Source organism: Linepithema humile, unplaced genomic scaffold, assembly GCF_040581485.1.
Source record: "Linepithema humile isolate Giens D197 unplaced genomic scaffold, Lhum_UNIL_v1.0 unplaced_2, whole genome shotgun sequence".
In the NCBI taxonomy this organism is placed as follows: Eukaryota; Metazoa; Arthropoda; class Insecta; order Hymenoptera; family Formicidae; genus Linepithema; species Linepithema humile.
In genome coordinates this window covers 58,659-75,952 of record NW_027124986.1, presented here as the reverse complement: position 1 = coordinate 75,952, position 17,294 = coordinate 58,659, and the positions used below count along the sequence as shown (strand labels likewise).

At 32.4% G+C, this 17,294-nt stretch overlaps 2 protein-coding genes across 2 annotated transcripts; both read left to right on the top strand.

Annotated features, from left to right (window-relative positions):
• The first annotated feature begins 5,590 nt into the window (after positions 1–5,590).
• On the top strand, positions 5,591–9,730 carry LOC137001857 (nose resistant to fluoxetine protein 6-like). Its single transcript, XM_067361041.1, has 8 exons — positions 5,591–6,226; positions 6,315–6,528; positions 6,712–6,877; positions 6,965–7,044; positions 7,131–7,226; positions 7,297–7,426; positions 8,243–8,417; positions 8,642–9,730. The coding sequence occupies exons 1-8, from the start codon at positions 6,025–6,027 to the stop codon at positions 8,977–8,979; spliced, it is 1,401 nt and encodes a 466-aa protein (XP_067217142.1). The 5' UTR covers positions 5,591–6,024; the 3' UTR covers positions 8,980–9,730.
• Positions 9,731–12,424: 2,694 nt separating this feature from the next.
• Positions 12,425–17,158, top strand: Ctr9 (RNA polymerase-associated protein Ctr9). The gene is made up of 12 exons (XM_067361028.1): positions 12,425–12,580; positions 13,235–13,333; positions 13,440–13,679; positions 13,752–14,324; positions 14,404–14,523; positions 14,609–14,919; positions 14,997–15,522; positions 15,589–15,783; positions 15,859–15,975; positions 16,129–16,439; positions 16,506–16,843; positions 16,922–17,158. The coding sequence occupies exons 1-12, from the start codon at positions 12,539–12,541 to the stop codon at positions 17,098–17,100; spliced, it is 3,051 nt and encodes a 1,016-aa protein (XP_067217129.1). The 5' UTR covers positions 12,425–12,538; the 3' UTR covers positions 17,101–17,158.
• Positions 17,159–17,294: the final 136 nt, after the last annotated feature.

Below are 17,294 nucleotides of genomic sequence, written 5' to 3'. Positions count from 1 at the left end.
CACACTGGTATACATATATTTCATTAAAAAAAAAAAAAACACCACGAGATCATAAAACTTTTCGGATGTAAGGCTAATGGCAGAGACCGAGACGTAAAAACTTATGTATGTCGTAGTCGTTTCCACACATATCCAATAACCTTTCACGACTTACGTTTTTCTCTGCCTTACCATACGTCCACGACAGACGTCTACGACAGACATAAGTGCTTACTTCTCGTTCTCTGCCATCGGCCTAACTAATATTCCGTAATGGATTCCACGACGCGACGTAAAACTTTAGCGAGCTCAGTTGAGACTGTTCCGACTGCTTAACGCCATTGCTTCGCGAAAGATCTAATGCGCGCGATACACGCCGCGAGTAGCGAGGGCGCAGTAGCAGTGTAACAAATGAATGCGGCGAACAGTTGATCAACCGTTTAGTGAGTAATGACGAAACTGTTGCAGAACGCTGCGATTTATGTAAATATAACAAGAAGTTTTGTAGATCCAACAAGAAAACACTTATTCAAATCCTTATAGTAAAGTTAACCAAACGGTGTTGATATAAGGTGTAAAATTTTGTGACGATAACCAGAAATTCTGTTTTGTTCGACTAAAATACGGTCAACCAGAAGAATTTTGTTAATATAATAAAACCATTTTTCTCAGTGTAGATTTGGGTTGGAACCTCGCTTTGCGTGGAAAGTTGCAAACCCATGTGGAACCTCGCTTCGCGTTGTAAAGTGTATACGTGAATACAGTGGAACCCACTGCATAATGCAGGGGGGTGGGGGTCTTTCCTATTATCTCATTTTTTTCAAAAAATATAGTTCCATGCAAAATATACATAAAATATAAATAATGTATTTTTTCAAGAGCTACAACTTTTACTTAAAACATTTCTTTGTTATATCAATATTTATCAAAATAATGTAAAAAAAAAGATAATTTTTGAGTTTTATTTTACGATTTTTCTGCTTTACTGAAGATGATCAAATTACTGATCAAAACGTCTAAATATTACTTTAATTTTTGTTTTCTATACAAAGATTGTTAACAAATAATATTTATTTTTATAATTATTAGTCGTTGATTAATAATCATTAAAAAATACTATATTATATTTTGTTTAAATAATAATTGTTTATTTTTTATCTTTAAGTGCTAGATTCTAGTGGTGAACCTAAATCCGGCTTTCTTTATGGAAATAATTATTGGCTAGGCAGTCGCAGTCAGTGTTACGATACAATGAATAGATATCCTTGGGAACTGTCGAAACAATATTTATTAAATAATTCACTATACCGTGATCCACAAAAAGAGTATTCACCTTTCAAAATTAATTACTTTGTTGCTTACTTTAAACACAATAGTACTCTTCAGTACCACGTAAATTTACCAAACGAAGTAAGTTGACAGATCTTTATAAAGTAAGAAATCGCATAGAACATATCAAATTTTAAATCAATTTATTGAATCAGAATAATAACATATATTTGAGATATTACAATGTTACAATATGTAAACAGAATTGCTTTTCAGGATTTAATTGTACTTGGCCACTGTTTACCAGCATCATGTTCCACAGATGACCTAAGCTTTATTCTGGAGAGAATATTTCAAGATAGACTTCTCTTGATTGGTAATCTTTATTCCATGGATTTCAGATTGATCGAAGTTAAAGATCTAAAAGACGATCAATTTAGCGGCGCGATATCTCTAACCAGGTTCGTCAAAAAATAAAAAGTCATATACCTATATGTGTTTATATATATATCCTAAATATTAATTTTTTATTGCAGTGTTATTTTAATGCTTACTATTTGCGTGATGATAATCGGAACTATATATGATGTATTCGTGCATCAAAAACATTTAAATGTAAAGAGTAAAACTCGTAAGTATATATTGTGTCCAAAATTTCTTAACTTTCTTCAAGTACAACAATAGATTACGAGTAATTATTGTATATAACAGGTTACCATAATTATGATCATAAATATTGTAGAGTTTATATTTCAAAAAATACCTTTATGCTTTATAATTTAAAATTATTTGATGAATTTCATATCAGTAAGAAATTTATTTATACAGGATGTCTTAGAATAACCACGACAACGCTCGTAAGCGGATAGAGTACTGTAAACCAAACTGAAAAGTTCTTTATCATTTTGCAATTTTCACAATAATTATGGAGAATTTAATTAAAAAGAATTGACAAATAAGCGCGCGTTTCACGTTGTAGCTTGACTGTAAAATGTATGCTCTATCCATACAGAAAGATTGCACATACACATTGCATCAATCTTTCATCGCAATGTTGCAATATTGCAAATTCTCTGCAAAATGTTGTTGCATCATTGCTGTGGGATTGCAGCAACGTTAAAATGTCCGCTTTTAGGAAGATTGTAACAAAATATTACAGTAATATTGTAATGTAATGAATTTGCAATAATGCATTGTTATTGCAATCTTAGAATAATGTTACATATATTTTTATTTATTCGGACATTTATCTGTCCGATTTTTGAACAATCAGTTCAATATCTGAATTCCCTGTGTTGAGGTCGTATCAGAAAAATTAAACTGATAAAAATAATTACTATGTCTTTAATCTTACTAGCCACTCTTTGCAAGTTTCATATAATCATCATGTCTAAAACTTAAATACGAGATAGATTTTGCAACGCGCGTCGCATAGCGGTAAACGAACGAATAGCGATTACCAAATATTGCTATTGCAATGTTATTGGAATGTTGCTGTCACATTCTCATGAAATATTACAATTACAGGTTGCAATAATGTCTCAACAATATTACATTGCAACTTGCAAGATTGTAACATTGCTGCAATGTAATTGCAATGTTCTGTGTTGTATGGGTATTCAAGGAGAAATACAGGTCAAAGAAACGTTTAATAAACATCTAATAGACATTTCTTCGACCTGTATTTCTCTTTGGCTAAAGGTGTGCTAAGCGAGTGTCGCACGGCAACGAAAAATGGCGCGAAAGATGGCAACTACTAATTAAAAAGTGTTATTTTTGGTTATTCCTGGTAAGACGGAGCATTTGTGACTCATTGTAGAATGGCTCTTATGCCCGTATCAGACTACACATTAAAGATTAAGATTGAAGATTAAAGATTGAAATTTGACTAATCAGGACAAAGAACTTTTAACTCGTTTTGTTTCGATTGGTCAAATTTTAATCTTTAATCTTCAATCTTCAATCTTCAATATGTAGTCTCATACGGGCTTTACTTTTCGTTGCCGTGCAGTAGTAGTAGATGTGTTGTGGCACCGAAGGGTCACCCCTCTAAAGCCTTGTGTCCACGATACTAGAACTCGGTCCGAGATCTCGGACTGAGGGAAAGTTACTAGAACTCGGATCATGTACACACTGAATTTGGATGCAAAACTTGAATAAAGCCTTGTGTCCACGATGCTAGAACTCAATCCGAGATCTCGGTCCGAGTCCTCGAACAATAATATTTATACTTGGCTGAATATAGTTAGCGTTGTAATCGAGTTACGATTCTTTACGATGATTTTCTGATCTATGTTATATTGCCAAGTTGGTTTATAGATATCATCAAGTGATGCACCGCTTGATTTCGAATGTTTTATTTTATTTAGATGGTCCAGATATTGTGATCTTAAATTATTAATTTTTTTTTGCAATTTTAGTTGTTAGTGGTTGTCCTGTTAATTCTTTGTACTGATTACAGATTATCTGTAAAGCTTGATCTCGTTTCATACGATTATGATAATCAACACTTTTTGTAACATATAAACAAGAATGTTGTTGATATAACATTAATAAAATTTTAACATTTTCGTTATTATCCATTTTTTATTATAAAAGAAGTTTTTTCTGAAAATCAATTTTATATATTATTATACTTTTCTTGAAAAATAATATGTATATACATATAGGTTATAATATATTTTTAATGTCTAATTTAATCTGCATTAAAACTAATAATAACTACTTATGTAAATCTTATTAATTATTAATCTTATTAATTAATTTTATTTAAGAATTATATTTCTCTTATTTTTTCAATTCTATAATTACTTACTAAAATATTATTTATATTGTTCACAGTATCTCATATCACTATAAGTATCTTATATTTTGTCTTGACAGATAGTAAAAGAAACTAGTAAAATCTAATAACTCACAATAACTCGTACCGAAAAATGGGACGCAACGCATTTTTTTCGTTTGAGCTTCTTATTCAAGTTTTGCATCCAAATGCAGTGTGTACATGATCAGAGTTTCTGAGTAACTTTCCCTCAGTCCGAGATCTCGGACCGAGTTCTAGTATCGTGGACACAAGGCTTAAGAAGCTCAAACGAAAAAATGCATTGCGTCCCATTTTTCGGTACGAGTTATTGCGAGTTATTAGATTTTACTAGTTTCTTTTACTATCTGTCAAGACAAAATATAAGATACTTATAGTGATACGAGATACTGGGGTGTTTACGATAATTCAAGTTCAGAGTTAGTTTCACTAGGACCGACAATGAGATATACATAACCATCTAGAACCTTTATGATTCATGACAACTCGACGCTGTCTTGTATTGCTTGAGTTAAATTCATTGAATTTGTTGAGTTTAATAAATATAATTATATACATATATATATATAATTATATCTATTAAAGAAGTATACCAACACACATATATACCAACATTATTTGTTTCTTTCATAGACTGATTTGCAGTTAACATTTTTTATTACAATAAAATTTGCTCTATAAACTCAACAAATTCAATTAATTTAACTCAAGCAATACAAGACAGCGTTGAGTTGTCATGAATCATAAAGGTTCTAGATGGTTATGTATATCTCATTGTCGGTCCTAGTGAAACTAACTCGAACTTGAATTATCGTAAACACCCACTGTGAACAATATAAATAATATTTTAGTAAGTAATTATAGAATTGAAAAAATAAGAGAAATATAATTCTTAAATAAAATTAATTAATAAGATTAATAATTAATAAGATTTACATAAGTAGTTATTATTAGTTTTAATGCAGATTAAATTAGACATTAAAAATATATTATAACCTATATATATACATATTATTTTTCAAGAAAAGTATAATAATATATAAAATTGATTTTCAGAAAAAACTTCTTTTATAATAAAAAAATGGATAATAACGAAAATGTTAAAATTTTATTAATGTTATATCAACAACATTCTTGTTTATATGTTACAAAAAGTGTTGATTATCATAATCGTATGAAACGAGATCAAGCTTTACAGATAATCTGTAATCAGTACAAAGAATTAACAGAACAACCACTAACAACTAAAATTGCAAAAAAAAATTAATAATTTAAGATCACAATATCTGGACCATCTAAATAAAATAAAACATTCGAAATCAAGCAGTGCATCACTTGATGATATCTATAAACCAACTTGGCAATATAACATAGATCAGAAAAATCATCGTAAAGAATCGTAACTCGATTACAACGCTAACTATATTCAGCCAAGTATAAATATTATTGTTCGAGGACTCGGACCGAGATCTCGGATTGAGTTCTAGCATCGTGGACACAAGGCTTTACACCGTGTTTAGAGCATACATTTTAGGCCGGGTCTACAATAGATGTAATAAGCTTTAAGAAATTGACCAGTTACAGTCGATTATTCTTCTGTGATTTGTCCATGAGTGGTTAATTTCTTACGGCTTAAAGCTACTACATCTGTTCTAGACCCAGCCTTACAGTCAAGCCACGTGAAACGCGCGCTTATTTGTCAATTTTTTAAAATTAATTTCTCCATAATTATTGCGAAAATTGCAAAATCGTAAACTTTTCAGTTCGGTTTACTGTGCTCTATCCGCTCACGAGCGTTATCATGGCTATTCTGAGACACCTTCTTTGTGTTTACTTTTGTATGATTGTTTCTTTACATAATAATTTCATTATTTTCAAAGTATCTTTATTTGTATATTAATATACTATTAAAACTTTTAACTTGTTATTCAGATGAGAATAATATACACGAACAGATGGAAATAACTGCTTTGCCATCGCATCAGGAAAGTAAACTTGGAAAAATATTAATATGTTTCTCCATTTATACAAATACAAAAATACTATTAAGCACGAAAGTAGAAGATGATTCAATATCTATTATTCACGGTTTAAGATTGATTTCCACGATTTGGATTATCAACATTCACACATATTTTTACTCAATTGACTATATTGGCAAGTAATTTAAAAAAATTGTATTGTTTGTATTATATTTTACGATTAATATTTTTCATGCATAACAGAAATCATTTTGTACATATAGATAATAGAACATGGGGTATAAGATTCGGCACCGGTTTTCTCATTCAAATAATCACTAATGGGAATACAGTGGTTGAGACGTTTCTTTTTCTAAGCGGATTTTTATTGACCTACTCATATCTAAAGCATGCAAAAGATCAAGAGAAAACTATGCCGATTAACTACAGAGCGAAACTAAATGAGTTCTTTTTTTATATAATAAAAAGATTTATACGGTATGTTCTTCATTATCTTGTTTTAATGGACAATAACAAAACAATTCAAAAAATATAATAAAATAAATAATATAGTAATAAAGAAAACAAAAGAATATAAAGTAAGAACAATTTAAAAATCAAAGTTAAGGAATGAAACAAGTAATAATAACTTTTACAAAAATTTATTGGTAAACTTTTAAGGCTAACACCGGCTTATATGATGATGATTGGAATAACGCAATTGAATTGGTCTTGGTACGACAAAACATCACAATTTTACATGAGTGACAAACTGCACGAACTTTGCGCGAAATATTGGTGGAGAAATCTTTTGTATATTAATAATCTATTCGATTTTAACACAATGGTATAAATATATGTTTATTTAAAATGTTCATTTAATATCATGCTTATGTAAAAGCTTATTTATTCTTCAGACCTTATTTTTTTGCAGTGTATGTCTTGGACTTGGTATCTTGCCATTGATATGCAATTCTATATAATCGGTGTTATCCTATTAATTTTATCTACTATGTAAGTTGACTGTATATTGACGTATATATTGACGGTATCATACAATTAATTTCTTTAGTGCACATATTTGAATAAGTAAATTTCAGATACTTTTACACAGCTGTCGTCATCTTGAGCATTCTTTTAATCGGCACAATTGTGTTGTCTGGCTATATTTCATATACCTACGAATATGTTCCGACGTAAGTTATAGAAAGATTTTATTAATCATAAAACTTATTATTAAATAAATGTTTTTTCTCGTTGTTACAGATTTGAGGAAATGCTCAGACTTGCAAATGTTTTATATGTGCCATCATGGGTCAGAATAAGTTCATATCTTGTTGGAATAATTATGGGTTACATTTTAGTAAAGCTAAAAGAAAAATTGATCTTAAATAGGGTAAAATGTTATTTGTATTTGGATATAAATATTTTGAGAGGACTTCAACTGCCTACATTCCCATTTGCCAATAGCTTCGTTTGCCTACAACATTTTCCCGACAGCTTCGATTGCCTACAAGCATTATTGCGCACATGTAAATATTAAAAATACAAACATACGTTTGCACACGAGAAATTATTATTGCGCACATACACATTGCACACATAAAATAAGAAAATCGTATTAACACTTTGCACACAGGATATTATTGCGCACATACAAATTGCACACATGACTTTATGATATAAACCTTGTCTTGCATCTGAAGCACAGGGTGATGTGAACTGGACCTCGCTTTGCGCGAAAAGTTGCAAACCCACGTGGAATCATATAATTATAAACCTTTGAGTACTGTGTATCTGTTGATTTTTTTGTGTGCAATAATACCATGTGTGCAATGTGTATATGCGCAATAATGTAATGTGTGCAATGTGTATGTGCGCAATAATGTCATGTGTGCAAACGTACGTGTGTATTTTTAATTTTTGCATGTGCACAATAATGCTTGTAGGCAATCGCTCTGTAGGTAATTAGGAATGTCGGCAATCGAAGCTGTTGACAAAATGCCGTAGGCAAATGAAGCTATTGGCAAATGGGAATGTAGGCAGTTGGGACCCTCCCAAATATTTTGTGAAAAATGCGCAATTATTAAAATAATTATTATAATATGTAAATAAATTATTAAATAATTATTTATAAATTAATAATTTAAGGAAAAAAATTGTTTAGTTTATTTAAGTATATTGCTTTCATTACTATTGTCATTAATTTCAGCAAATTGTAATTTTATGTTGGTGCCTTGGAAGTGCTTGTAACATTTCTGTGTTGTTCGGCCTTTACAAGCGACATATATCAGTACTATCTACTGCTATCTATATTGCATTAAGCAAAACTGCTTGGGCCATTGGTATAGGATGGATTGTAATAGCATGCTGCACTAAAAACGGAGGTTTGTTATTTTACGGTATAAAGAAATATTATTATCAAATCTGTGCATAAATATAACAAATAAAATTGTTGCAATGTGTATTATTTGTAATTTGTATTCTGCTTAATTTTATTTTTGATTAATTTTTTAACTACATATTGTTATAATGAGTAGAATAATGTAAAGAAAAATGCTCAGGTTTCGAAAAGTGTAATTCCTCAAATGTTTTTTTTTTTTTATTACAGGCATTATTGAAAAAATATTACCATTCAAAGGCTTCATCCCTCTAAGTAGACTCACGTATTGCGCTTATCTTATACATCCTTTCATCATACAATCGATTAACTTGTATGGTGAAACAACCAGCCATATAGAATTGCTGCTCCTAGTAAGAATACAAACATCTAAAACTGATACCGATAAAAAATACCCTTATTGTCGTAATTTTTGTTTTCAGGTTAACATGTTTTTGGGATACGTTGTGATTTCTTTCGGATGCAGTTATATATTAACTTTAATGGTAGAAATGCCGTATATCTCACTAATGCAAATGTATACTCAATCTCGCGGTGGAAGAAAATAAAAAGAGTGAAATTGTAGTACCGCATACAGAATTGTGAAATGCTGTAATGTGTGTTGGCCAACACATTAGCGTGCATTGTTCAATTATAATTATATTTAATTAATCTAAAATGCGACATGTATAACAATTATTATAAAATAATATTATTTTTAGACGAAAATTCTTACTTTACTAAATAACAATTTTCAATAAACATTTTTATTAATTATACCTGATGATTTATTTTAAATGTTTATCTAAAATATTTCAAGAGTTGCATTATTTCAAAAAAGTTTTCGACAAAAGTTTTCAGATAGTCAAGTCTGCCGAAAACATATTTTGCCAAAATTTGCTACAAATTTTGCTGACAATAAAAATTCTTGTTTATGTACAAATTTAATACAGGATTTATTTTATCCAACGATGTCACCACAATGCCAGCAGAAATGTGACGAAATCTGCTGACATAATTTTAATAACAAATCGGCGGTAGACTACAAGCAAACCTAATAATATAATCTTAGGGCAAATTGATGCCAAAAACCAAGCAAAATCTGCGCAGCGCTAAAATAAATTTATAAATTTATCTTATTCGTTTGCATCACTAAAATAAATGATTAGTTATTCCTTATTGATGCGAGATAATATATTCAAATTATCATCCGCTACGTTTTCTTAAATTCTTTGCATTATTTGTTTAACTATCTTTTATATTTATTAGTAGTTAAATAAGTAATATTAAAAAATTTAGAAAAATGTAGCTGATGGCGATTTGAATTTTGCGCGCAAATTGCGAGTACCAAAACCGTTATACTTGGGTATACTATGCGCTTAATTTTGCTATAGGATATGCAACCCGCTAGCAGTTCATACTTAAACCCGCGGCACACGGTACTATTTTCTCTGCTGGATTGCTTACGTGCACCTGTGCTGACAATCTTGCTGTTTGCTAGACTGGAAATTGTGTGTCTACTGGTCACGCTACTGACTGATATGCTAAATTTCCATGATAGAACAGGTGCTATTTTTCTTGCGTGATCCTGTGCTGGCTCATTGCAAGAGCCAATCACGACACAACCTCATTAGTTAGGTTAAGTTAAGTTACGTGAAAGTATTCTCTTGGTTGGTGTTAGTATTGTTATACATTAACAAATATGATGTCCATAGCAAATTGCAAAGCAAAAATTAAAAATAATGCAATTGCATTTTTTTATGTTGCACTGCAGTGGCAATGGCCTACTCCATGGGTGTTTACGATAATTCAAGTTCGAGTTAGTTTCACTAAGACCAAAAAATGAGATAGACATAATCATCTAGAACCTTTATGATTTATGACAACTCGACGCTGTCTTGTATCAAGATCTATAGAGAGAAGGTTACCTCACGCGTAAAGAGAGACGTGCGGCAAGAGGGGCAAATGCTGAGCGGGGCGAGCGGCAAGAGGGGCAATGATGATCTCATCGGCAAACAGAAGCTATCTCAGACAGCTACTGTTTGGGTGCGTTCCACTTAACGCCCGCAACGCTCCTAGGATCATTTTATCCTTGTTTTTCATCGAAAGTTAAACGAGGATAAAATGATTCTAGGAGCGTTGCGGGCGTTAAGTGGAACGCACCCTTTGTCGATGAGATCATCATCATTGAGTAAAAAGATACAGGAGAGAGCATATACTAGCAGGACTAGGCAAATCCGCGGACGGATGTACGTCATGGCAGCCATCTTGAGCGACCACTTTTTGAAAGTGAGAGGGAATGCTCGAGCATAGCGGCAAGCGGCATACCGTACGCCGTACGCATTAATATGCAGTGTATAGTCTTTTATGCAACAGTGTATGGAAATAAACGATCAAAATAGTATACTGTAGAGCTTGTAGCATAACAGCAGCAGCTCGAAATCATGGAATAACGTTTCATCGGTTAGTATTATCAACAATAATGAGATTTTTATTTTGGAGATTATAATCATATGTATAGTATTGTGAAATTGTAGATTCACAATAATTACTAAATAATTTTCACTCACAAACAGGTTTCCGAAAAATCCGGATCAAAGAAATGCATGGATAAATTTTTGTAAGGACGAAGGATTTAATATAAATTTAGATTTTAGATTTTAACATTGCTCTTATGGAAATACTGCATGAGTGCAATCTCAATGAAAAACGCCATTAAAATTTGGTATTATTGTTGCATATTATAGTTATTTTCTTTTAATTGTACATTATTTCCTAATTAAACATAACAAGTCATTCAATATTGGCGCCCTTGAGCGGCCATCTTGAGCGACCACTTCTATATAGTCACTTTCGTCCGCACTTTTAAGACCAAACGCTCCCTCCTGTTTCTTTTTACTCAATGATCATCATGCTCTCCCCTTCCTTCATCGCCCCTCGCCATCAAGCTGTTTCTAGCTCCCCCCTTACTTCATCGTCCCTCGCCAACAACCGGTTTTCCTGAGGTAACCTTTCTCTCTATAGATCTTGGTCTTGTATTGCTTGAGTTAAATTCATTGAATTTGTTGAATTTATTGAGCAAATTTTATTGTAATAGAAAAATGTCATTTATTATTATTATTATTAATTATATTATTATTATATTATTATATTTATATTATTATTATCTTATATTATTATATTATATTATATGTTATTATATTATATTATATTATTATTATATTAATTATATTATTATTAATTTATTAAAGAGGTATACCAACATACATACCAAAATTATTTGTTTTTTTCAAAGACTGATTTGTAGTTGACATTTTTCTATTACAATAAAATTTGCTCAATAAACTCAACAATTTCAATAAATTTAACTCAAGCAATACAAGACAGCGTCGAGTTGTCATGAATCATAAAGGTTTTAGATGGTTATGTCTATCTCATTTTTCGGTCCTAGTGAAACTAACTCGAATTTGAATTATCGTAAACACCCCATGTTTACTTCAATTTGCTTAGCCAGTATGGAAACCCGCATCGTCTGAAGCCAAGCCAACAATATGGCCAGTAGCACTGCCAGCACTGCTGCCCATACGATAGCAAGTACGCACATCTAGTTAGCAATCCAGCAGAGAAAATAGTACCGTGTGCCGCGGGCTTTATAGGTTGCGTTCCGAAATTCAGTGCCAGTACTGAAAATCTACGATATACGTAATGTAAACTATAGATTTTCTGTACTAGCAGCAGAGAGAAGACTCTCTGGTACAGGCTGCGTTCAGCAGAACAACTGCTGAATTGTCGTCTAGTCAACACTTAACGTTGATTTGTTGGTTTTAAAAGTAAGAGCCAATCATGTTCGATTGCTACCAAGCGATTTGTTCTGCTGAACGCGCCCACAGTCTTCTCTCTGGCCAGTACTGAAAATCTATAGTTTACGTCACGTATATTGTAGATTTTCAGTACTGGCAGTGAATTTCGGAACGCAGCCATAGTCAAAGGCGAACGCCATGAACAGTCTATACTTACCACGTCTATGGTTGCACTATTGTATATATTATGTGCTTTATCTTCCTTTTTTACTTTCATGGTTCTTGACTGCGCTGGGTTGTTCATAAATATAGTAGCGTGAGCGGTTCAATGGCGGGTTCAATAGAGATACCACTTCGCGACACAGACGAGGTAAATATTTTCTTCTTATTAATTATATGGTTAATTTGCGAAATCCGTAACGAGATTCGTAACGAGATTCGTAACGAGATTCTGGCGATAAAAGATTGCGCATTATGTAAGATCTAAGGTTTTGTAACAATTAGTGGTACTGTAAGTCGAACTTCGGGATGTTTTCCGGTTATAACGAACACTGAGACCTTATATACACAAAATAAGATATACAATATGTTGATTCACAATGACATTACTTTGATAATACTTTTATGATGTCTTTAAAAAGATATGTACTTCTATTTTTACTTTATTTGAATATTCTATAAATATGTTTCAAATGTTGTTAATCTTTCTAATCTGTAATAATTGTCTTATCTATCAATATAGTTAAGCTTATGATTTTAAGCACAATTTTTTAAATCACTTTATCATTTTTTTAACCTCTAATTCTCAGGAAGGAGCATAAGAGTGTCAAAAAAAAACTTCTATAAACAAAACAAGGTTGATGGCACGTTAAATATTTTTTATAAAGCCCCTTTAATCTCTAATCTAATAAAACTTTAGGCAAACAGAAAGTAGCGATTAATATAAACAAGTGAGAGAAGTATAAAATATTGAAAAGTAATTCTTAAAAGATTTTAATTTTTTTTATTCTGCTTAATGTCATAGGTTATAGAACTTTGTTTAGATCAATTACCAGATGGAGATGAAGTTCTTGGAATTCTACGGCAAGAACATGCCCAACTTTACATTTGGGTCAATTTGGCTGTATGTAGTACAGATAATTTTGAATTGAAAGAGGATATGTGTAATAATATAATAATATAAAGAAGTTTATAGAATATCCATTTAACATGCTTATTCTTCATTTTAGCTTGAGTATTATAAACAACAAAAAATTGGTGATTTTATCAAGATACTTGAATCTTCTCGTATTGATGCAAATATTGACTATCGTGACTATGAAAAAGATCAGATGCGAGCTCTTGACATGTTGGCTGCCTATTATGTCCAGGAAGCCAATAAAGAAAAGAATAAGGATAAAAAAAGAGATCTTTTTACAAAAGCTACGTTATTGTATACAACAGCTGACAAGATTATTATGTATGATCAGGTAAATATACGCATTTCAATAGCAACATTTATAAGTTTTTTCAATTTTTCAATTTGCTATTTTCTGTTACAGAATCACTTACTTGGTCGTGCTTATTTCTGCCTACTTGAAGGCGACAAAATGGAACAGGCTGATGCACAGTTCAACTTTGTGCTGAATCAGTCGCCAAATAATATACCATCTTTACTCGGTAAAGCCTGCATTGCTTTTAACAAAAAGGACTACAGAGGTGCTCTTGCATTTTATAAAAAAGCTCTCAGAACTAATCCAAGCTGTCCAGCTGCTGTTAGATTGGGAATGGGTCACTGTTTCATGAAATTGAACAATCAAGAAAAAGCACGACTTGCGTTCGAAAGAGCTTTGCAGTTAGATGGACAATGTGTCGGTGCACTAGTTGGTCTTTCCGTCTTGAAATTAAACCAGCAACAGCCCGACAGCATAAGAACTGGTGTGCAGATGTTATCAAAGGCATACACGATCGATTCTACGAACCCAATGGTGTTAAATCATTTAGCAAACCATTTCTTCTTTAAGAAAGATTATAGTAAAGTTCAGCATTTAGCATTGCATGCGTTTCATAATACGGAAAACGAAGCTATGCGAGCAGAAAGTTGCTATCAATTAGCTAGAGCATTTCATGTTCAAGTAAGTCGTATTAGCTTCTAAGGCCATTTTTGTCATTATTACATTATTCATGCTTAGTAATGAAGTAAAAATATTTCAGGGTGATTACGACCAAGCGTTTCAATATTATTATCAGGCAACGCAGTTTGCTCCTCCTGTATTTGTTTTACCGCATTTTGGCTTAGGACAGATGTATGTTTACCGTGGTGACGCTGAGAATGTAAGAATATATAATATATGTTAAAATATATCTAAAACGTTAACCATGCGTATTAAAAACACATGATAATTAATTTCAACAAAAGGCAGCTCAGTGTTTTGAAAAAGTTCTGAAGGCACAACCAGGAAATTATGAAACAATGAAGATTCTTGGCTCACTCTATGCTAATTCGAGTTCCCAATCGAAACGGGACATTGCAAAAAATCATTTGCGCAAAGTAACGGAACAATTTCCCGATGATGTCGAAGCTTGGATCGAATTAGCGCAAATATTGGAGCAAAGTGATCTGAATGCAGCTTTAAATGCTTATGGAACTGCGACTAGGATCTTAAAAGAGAAAGTTCAAGCGGATATTCCACCAGAAATCTTGAACAATGTTGGAGCGTTACATTATAGGTATATAATATTTATATTGCATTTATCTTATTCTGGAAGATAAAAATATTTAAACATTTATTTTTTTATTTTTTTAGACTCGGTAATTTGGAAGAAGCCAGGAAAAATTTGGAAGAATCTCTGGCACGTTCAAAAGCAGATGCCTTGCATGATTCGGTATATTACAATTCGATAGCTGTGACAACCACGTATAATTTAGCGCGTCTCAACGAGGCATTGTGTATATTTGACCGAGCAGAAAAATTATATAAAGATATTCTGAAAGAGCATCCAAATTACGTAGACTGTTATTTGAGACTTGGTTGCATGGCTAGAGACAAGGGACAAATATACGAGGCGTCTGATTGGTTCAAGGATGCTTTAAGAATCAATAACGAACATCCCGATGCATGGTCCTTACTAGGTAACCTGCATTTAGCCAAGATGGAATGGGGTCCCGGTCAAAAGAAGTTTGAGAGAATACTGAAAAATCCGACAACAAGTACAGATGCATACTCTTTGATAGCTTTAGGCAATATTTGGTTGCAGACGTTGCATCAAAGTGGAAAAGACAAGGAAAGAGAGAAGAGACATCAAGATCGAGCATTAGCAATGTATAAGCAGGTAACGCAATGTTGTCTGAATAAGTATAATGCTCGTGATTATGATTAACTAGATATGATTTACTAGGTTCTGAGAAATGATCCGAAAAATATCTGGGCTGCGAATGGCATTGGCGCTGTTCTTGCGCACAAAGGTTGCGTGAACGAAGCTAGAGATATATTTGCTCAAGTGCGCGAAGCAACGGCAGAATTTTGTGATGTTTGGCTGAATATAGCACATATCTACGTAGAGCAAAAACAATTCGTTAGTGCTATTCAAATGGTAAATTATAATTGTTAATTCGAAAAATGCTCTTTCAAAATTTCAGTTTAATGAATGTAACATTTTATGTTGTAGTACGAAAACTGTTTGCGTAAGTTCTATAGATATCATCACGTTGAAGTCTTGCAATATCTTGGGAGAGCTTACTTCAAAGCTGGCAAGCTAAAAGAAGCAAAACTGACGTTATTAAAGGTAATTTATTGCATATCAATCAGAATATACGGGGAAAAATTAAAAAGGGACACTTTCAATTGATTTTGAATTGATGAAATAAAAAGTCTCTTCGCTTTTTGACTTTTTTCCTTATTTTAATTTTGATGATTAATACATAATTTATCGATTTAGGCACGCCGAGTAGCCCCGCAGGATACCGTTTTATTATACAACATTGCTCTTGTACTCCAACGATTGGCTACGCAAATTCTTAAAGATGAAAAATCTACTTTGACCACCGTACTCCAAGCCGTTCACGAATTAGGCCTTTCACACAAATATTTCCAATATTTGTCAGCGCACGGTGATAGGATGGAGCAACTGGCTGAAGCAGAAGCTAGGAGATGCCAAGATTTATTATCGCAAGCACAATATCATGTTGCTAGAGCTAGAAGATTAGACGAGGAAGAAAAGATGTTAAGGCGAAAACAGGAAGAAGAAAGGTATATTGCTCTTAGAAGATAATATATTTGAAATATATTCTTATTGCTAATTATTTATATTTACAGACAAGCCTTCAAAATGCGCCAGACAGAAGAACAACGCAAGTTAGAAGAGATGCGTCGTCAGAAAGAAGAAGAAATGTTACAGAAGCGACAAGAATATGTAGAAAAGACTAAGAATGCACTAGTATTTGGGGAAATGCCATCGGAGAAGCCTGGAAGGAAGGGTAAAAGGGTCCGAACTGATCAATACATCAGTGACAGCGGAGGATCTGGCAGAGACGAAGGCAGAGAGGAAGTGCTAAGAGAACGAAAGCGAAAGAGGAAACCAAGTGGTGAAACTAAAGAGCGAAAGAGCAGAGGTAAAGGCAGACGCAAGAAAGATACTGGAAGCGGTGAAAGCGGTGAGAAAATTTATTTATTTTTTTATTTTTTTGTAAAATATTCCTTATTATTAATTTTCATAAATATCTATTTTGCAGGATCGGAAAGCGATCAACCGAAACGTAAGCGTGGCAAAAAAAATATTGGGAGGAAAGAGAAATCCAAGGGTAAAGGTGCAGTCGAAACTCTTAAGGGCAAATTGGTTAAATCGAAAGAAACTATCTCTACGAGCGAGTCAGACAGTGATACAGGCGGCCTTAAGATCGCCAGTGGGTAAGTATCACTAATCTTATCCAAATATTACGATTATTTTTAATTTTATAGTTTAATCAGGTTTGAAAATATGGATAACAATGGATGGATTTGTATTTACACTTTATGTTTCTAAATTATCGTTCGAAATAGCATTAATTAAAACTTTTTTTTATTACTTTAATTATGTAATTTGCCCAAGGTGAAGAAATTATAAGT